The 7,055-nt window shown below is 35.7% G+C and overlaps 1 protein-coding gene across 2 annotated transcripts in view; it reads left to right on the forward strand.

Moving 5' to 3' along the window:
* The first annotated feature begins 256 nt into the window (after positions 1 to 256).
* Positions 257 to 7,055, forward strand: part of LOC107658637 (metal transporter CNNM3-like) — a 16,299-nt gene continuing 9,500 nt past the window's right edge. The window contains exons 1-4 of one of the 2 annotated variants that reach the window (XM_016447264.1): positions 257 to 1,938; positions 2,942 to 3,085; positions 3,171 to 3,329; positions 5,665 to 5,834. In XM_016447264.1, coding sequence (XP_016302750.1) covers positions 555 to 1,938; positions 2,942 to 3,085; positions 3,171 to 3,329; positions 5,665 to 5,834 — 1,857 coding nt within the window. In that variant the 5' untranslated portion in view covers positions 257 to 554. The remainder of the gene's footprint in view (positions 1,939 to 2,941; positions 3,086 to 3,170; positions 3,330 to 5,664; positions 5,835 to 7,055) is intronic. The other variant, XM_016447263.1, reaches the window with a different exon arrangement.

The raw sequence follows: 7,055 nt of genomic DNA on the forward strand, positions 1-7,055 counted from the left end.
ATGTAAATGCTTAATCGAAATAATTCTATATTAAAACACCTCTTTTGCTCAGTCGGTATAGTGATGTTGCTTTTATTCCAATGGCAAACCGTAGGTAAAACTTTTGCGAGGTGTAAAACATTACGGTCAGTTTTTAACTCTCAAACTCTCTCTTTGTCAATCTAACCGCTAGATACGAAAAAAAGCTGTGAATATTTAAACAAAAAACGTTTGTTTTCAAAATAGCCTTGAGAAGATGCCTCGCTCATCTCACACGCTGAAGTGTTTCAGTGCCGTTGTGGGCGTGGTTTACCAAAACAGACCGTTCTCCGATTGGTCAAGCGAGCACTTGCTCTTCTGTCATTGGTCCATTGTGGACACGACGTAGCGGCAGTGCAAAAAAAAAAGAAACTGCGTTCATTGTGGCTCCAGAGTTTGGGGGCAAGTCCGTGCCGGTTTCTCAAGAATCACGGAACCAACATGGCGGCCGGACCGAGCCAGTTTCCCTCATCGTTTTATATGAAAACAACTGAAAAAGTAGGAGGGTAGCGTAGCGGCAACAACATCAGCGTCACATGATTCATAAAGCCAGGCTGCCCTGTTCCAATATGGTGGTCAGCTTGGCGGAGCTGCGTCTCCCGTTGATCATATCGTTCCTGTGCGGGTTCGGAACCTGCAGCCTTCAAGAAACGCATCTTTACGGACTGCGCTTGGAGGACTTAAACCAGCGGGTGTACATGCGCGAACGGGTCCTCGTAGCTCCGCACGGGACCACCTTCAAGCTCAGATTGTTTGGGTCCTACCTGTCCAATGAGACCTGGCCGTGGGTCGCGTTCGCCGCGGTTGGAGGCTGTTCGGGTGACCCGTGCGCGCTGGAGGAACGCCGCAATTCCTCCGCGTTCCGGGTACGCGGAGCGTTCGCGTCGGATGAAGAGAACAGCGGGATTATAGAAGTCCAGACTGAAGCTGCAGCATCCGAACCGGAGGATAAAGATGCAGAGCCTGTACTCCATCATTTTTGCGTCTTAAAGGGCCAGACATGGGGGTCTTTCGGGTCGGACAAGTTGATTATTAAGAACCCAGCTGTGCCATCAGATTACATTCCATTATGGGGTCTGATTTTGGTGGTTGTGCTTCTGGTTTTGGTTTGCAGTGTGGTCAGATGTGTGAATCTGAGTTTGCTGTGGCTGGACCCACTGGAGCTGTATGTTCTGCACAGCTGCGGTTCGGAGGATGAAAAGCGGGCGGCCAAACGCCTCAAGCCCATCCGGAGGAGAGGAAATGTTCTGGTTTGTTCGCTCTTGTTCATTTGCGCTTTGGGTCACTCGGTGCTCGGCGTCCTGTTGTACCGTCTCTATGGGTCCATCCTGCCCTCTGTGTTCACTAGTGGCTTCCTCATATTCCTTCTGGCTGAGTTGGTTCCTCATATTTTATGTTCGGGTTATGGGTTCCAGATGGCACCGGGTTTGATATGGCTGGCCCAGATCTGTCTCATCCTGACGTGTCCACTTTCTTGTCCTCTCGGCCTCCTGCTGGACTTGATCCTGCACCGGGACGTGAGCACCGTGGGCATCCGTGAGAAAACCATGGAAATGATTCGGACTAGTGTGAACGATCCGTATAATGAGTTCGTCAAGGTGGAGTTCAGTAAAGGCGCTCTCAGGACCAAAACCGTGGAGGACATCCTGACCCCCCTGAAGGACTGCTTCATGCTGCCCTCCACGGCCGTGCTGGACTTCAACACCATGTCCGAGATCATGCAGAGCGGCTACACTCGTGTCCCGGTGTATGAAGAGGAGAGGTCCAATATCATCGAAATCCTGTACGTCAAAGACCTGGCGCTGGTTGATCCGGAGGACCGCACTCCCATGACCACCATCACCAAGTTCTACAACCATCCTCTGCATTTTGTTTTTAATGACACCAAGCTGGATGCAATGCTGGAAGAATTCAAAAAAGGCATGTCAAATCCTAAGCAGATGCCTTCAAACTATGAGTATCGGTGTTCGACCGATATTTCACCAGTTATCTGCAGTTATTTGCTATTGACATGACAAGGCCAATATTGAATGCCTATTATATTTGGGCTATATTATTATTATTAATCTGTGTTTGAAGTGTTTTCATAACTTGATAATCCTAAAAAGATCCCTTCAAACAAATTGCATCAGTTTATGCCGATATTGAATTCATGTAAAATTTGGGCTTTTATTTTCACTAAATATTATTATTAACATTTTGATATTTACAATTTTAAAATAATTTAAATATGTTTCAATATTTAAACATTTATTAGTAGTATTAGTATTACTACTGTTACTATTGTTATTATTGTCGGAATAATTATTGCTGTCGGCCTGATTAGGCTGATACTGAATGTGTATACATATTTGGGCTTTTATTTTTACTAAACATTTTTAAAAATTTATTATTTATAAAATATTAGCATTTATTCAAATATTAACATTTAAAATGCTATTAAAATTATTGTATTTTTAGCAATAATAATAATTCTAATTATCATTATTAATCTGTTAGAGTATGTTTTTAGTATTTTGATTTACTTATAATTATTGCTTTTGAATGCTTATAAATATTTGGGTTTTTATTTTCACTAAACATTTTTTATTTTATTGTTTTTTTTATTCTTTTAATTTATATTTTAATAATTTATACTTTTTTAAATAGTTTTATATTTTTACGTTATAATACATCTAAAACAGTGTTTATATATCAGTGTTTATTGCACATCTCTCTATTTCTTCATTCTGATTGGTTAATCGCTGCATTTTTGTTTTGTCAAATATTTTTTGAAGATGAATAATTATCGTATAATAAGAATTCTATTTTTTTGTTATTAATCATAGATTTAATCATCATGAATTATAGAATGCAGTTATTGAAACGTAGTCATTACAAAGCTGCTTCTACTAAAGCATATGTTCTCTCTCTGTCTTCATAGGAAACTCACACCTGGCCATCGTTCAGAAGGTGAATAATGAGGGCGAAGGAGATCCGTTCTACGAGGTTCTGGGTCTGGTGACGCTGGAGGACGTCATTGAGGAGATCATCAAATCTGAGATCCTGGACGAGTCTGATGGCTACAGTGAGCAGCTGCTTGATGTGTTTTTGAGCTGATCCCTGTCGCCGCACTTAAACTGATTTATAATGCATTTTGTTTTTTTCCACAGTGGACATGAAGGTGAAGCGTCCGATGGCCCCGGTGGAGATTCCTCTGGAGCCGCGCAGCGTTCATGACGAGTTCTCCATCTTTAAACCTCCAGAGGGTGAACCAAAGATCCGCACCTCTCCTCAACTATTGCTGGCCACCCACCGATTCCTGTCCCGAGGTCTGTCTGCTTTAATATCAACCGATAAGCTGCAAGAGTCTGTGTGTTACAGTGATTTTACCACGGTTAAGGGGTCACGGTTCCCGCGGTCTTGGAAAAATTTTCTGAAGATTTTTTTTTTGTGATTTCCAGATCTAGAAAAGTCAATAGTTAATGAATTACTTTCTTTCAAATTATTTTTACAATCCTCATCCAGTATTCATGAACAACAAAAAGTTGCATTGGTCAAAGTTTCAAATGCATCAGTCAGAAGGGAACCTCCCATGTGTTTTTGGATGCTAAAACACTTTTAACCATGTTAAAATCACTTGTGTTCAGCCTAATTTTTACAAAACAGATACATACAGAGCCCTGTACTTGGCATGCAGACAGAAATAGATGCATTGTGCCCACAAATTAAGAACTCCTTCCCTTGTTTTAGTGAATCGGGGCCACGTTGTACTAATTTGTTCCTTCAATTTACTTAAATCAAAGCGTGGGAACAAATTAGTTCAACGTGGTCACCCTTTACTATAATGAGGGAACAAATGTTTAATTTGTGGCCGTGATAAATCTATTTTTGTCTGCATGTCGTGTACAGGGCTCCGTAGTTATATAATAAAAGACCAATGTTAAAAAATGCATTTATTAATAATAATAACATTAATAATCACAAAACAATGTCTCATTATCATGAATTAAGACCATTCAAGCAACTTGTCATATTTATATACAGTTATTGAGCTGATCATTAGTTAATATGTTTATATACAGTATACACTTCTGTTCAAACATTTGGGGTCAGTATGTTTTTTTTATTTAATACTTTTATTTGGCAAGGACACATTTGATTGATCAAAAGTGACAGTAAAGACATTTATAATGTTACAAAAGAATCCTGTACAAAAATGTATCACAATTTCCACAAAAATATTAACTGTTTTCAGCACTGATAATAATAAGAAATGTTTCTTGAGCAGCAAATCAGCATATTAGAATGATTTCTGAAGGATCATGTTAGTGGTCGACCGATATTGGTTTTTTGACAGCCGATGCCGATATCTTGGAAAGCAGGGTGGCCGATATAAAGCCGATATCATTTTATTTTATTTAATATTTAAGAAATTTTAAAATGGATTAAAAAATAAATGTGTAAAATAAACAAGCTTTATACTTTAAATGACAACGTATTTTTTACAAATATTTAATATAAATATAATTAAAAAGGAAGTAAACACTGTAACCAACAGGGCACTCAGTATTCTGGGAAGTTTGTGTGCATTGGGAATCACATTTTTTCAAATAAAACCAAGGTAACACTCATTTTACATACAGCACATAGTAAAAATGACATGAATATGACATTGGGCAAAAGCATGAAGCGCGGCATAATTTGAAATCACGAGTTTAAAGTTAGTCGATCGCGCGTCTTAATGAAGCTGAACTCTCCTCCTGTCCGTATTCAGTTCGCACGTACCGACCGTCATACAGAGTACACACGATCGTGCAGGATACAAATGCACACTTCATAAGATCTCACAGCTGAATTCGACTAAGTTTGCAAGATTTTTGAAATTAGATGTTCATTAGTCATTCAAAGATTTGTTTAAATTATATAAATGTGTATTTGCTGAATGCTGACGGCAAACGAGAAAGTATTAGAATGTTTGCCTTTCTATTACTAACAATATAAAAGCAATCGTTATAATACTTTTTGTATACATCCTTTGTTTAACAGTTCTATCTGATTATTAGACAGACTTCTGTCCGTGGACAGAACTGTGAACTGTTACAGCGAAGAGGGAGAATGTGAGCACGGTATGTTCAGGCGCTGCCATTCTCAGTGGTGTGCCGTCAAAATAAAAGTCCCGCCACGAACGCATTGGCCAAACAGAAAAACTTATCATCCGATGCCGATATTTTAAAAATGCCAAATATCGGCCGATATATCGGATATATCGGCATATCAGTCGACCACTAGATCATGTGATACCAGACTAAAGACTGGAGTAATGATGCTGAAGATGCTGAAATGATCACAGGAATAAATTACATTTTAAAATAGAAAACAGCTATTTTAAATTGTAATAATATTTCACAATTTTACTCTATTTTTGATCAAATAAATGCAGCTTCCGTGAGCATAAGAGACTTCTTTCAAAAACATTACAAAATATTACTGACCCAAAACAGTAGTGCATGTCTGTTTGCCTGACAAGTATAAAGAGGTAAAGAAGTTTGTCTCAACAAGCCTCAACTTTTAAAGGACATTCCCTGTCTCTCGGATCAATGGCGGGACAATCTGTGCTTATGTGCTGGTTAATGGAGGTGATTTCAGAGGTTATTTCTGTTTCAGAGGTGGAACACTTCAGCCCGCAGCGCGTGTCAGAGATAGTCCTGTTTCATCTGCTGCGGCACCCGAGCGTCAACCAAGAAGTGAAGTTTGACCCCACCAACCGGCTCAGTCCTGATCACTACCTGTACACGCGGAACCACCCTGTGGATTACTTTATTCTGCTGCTGCAGGTGCCACACTGTGTCTGACAGATGTGTGCATGTCAACGCTTTATAAGCACTGGTGTAAATAATAGTGGTCATAAATATACAATATCTGAATGTGATATTATTATTAGTTGTAGTAGTATTTTAATGTTAAAATATTAACAGTTCAAATTATATTTTAAGCATGTTTCAATATTTGATCATTTAACATTGATAGTTTAATAATAATAATAAATTGTTATTATTAATCTATCAGAATGTTTTAATAGTGTTTTGATAAATATAGTAGTAGTAGTTTCTTCATTATTAAAATATTAACATTTAAAATATATTTCAATATTTGATCATTTAACATTGATAGTTTAATAATAATAACAAATAATCGTTTAACATTGACAATTTAATAATAATAACAAATAAATGAATTGTTTGTTATTATTAATCTATCAGAATGTTTTAGTGTATTGATAAATATAGTAGTAGTTCTTCATTATTAAAATATTAACATTTAAAATATTTTAAATGTATATTTCAATATCTGTTCATTTAGCATTGTTAATTTAATTGTTCATTTCATTTAATAAGTTAATTTAATAATAACTTATTGTTATTAATAATATTATTTTAACAATTAAAATCATATTTAAAATATAAAGAAATATTTAAACTGCTAATTATTTGTTAGTGTTTTGATAATTATGATATTAGCAGTACTAATAGTAGTATTGGTAGTAGTAATATTTTTTATTATTAAAATATAATCATAATATAATAATAAAATGTATTATTAAAATATTTTAAATATATTTCAATATTTGATCATTTAATATTGCTAATTTAATATGAACTATTATTAATATTAAAATTTTAACAATTAAATATTTGTTAGTTGTGTTATGAAATATGAGTACTGGTAATATTAGTAGTAGTATTGGTAGTATATATTAAAATATGACCATTTAAAATATTTTTAAAATGTTCAATATTTGATGACTTAACATTGATGATTAACTATTTTATTATTTCTATTTTTTATTTTAACAAAAATTATATTTAAAATATTTATAACATTGATTAATTATTTGATAAATTACATATATAATTAATTCTAAAAAATATTAATAAATATATCTATAATTCTAATTTATTGGAATGTATGTTTTGAATTATAAAATAAAATGTATTTCTTAGAATTTTTTGGGATGTTTCAATCGTGTGTGTGTGTAGGGCCGTGTGGGGGTGGAG

Source organism: Sinocyclocheilus anshuiensis, unplaced genomic scaffold (genome assembly GCF_001515605.1).
Source record: "Sinocyclocheilus anshuiensis isolate Anshui unplaced genomic scaffold, SAMN03320099.WGS_v1.1 scaffold343, whole genome shotgun sequence".
Taxonomy (NCBI): Eukaryota; Metazoa; Chordata; class Actinopteri; order Cypriniformes; family Cyprinidae; genus Sinocyclocheilus; species Sinocyclocheilus anshuiensis.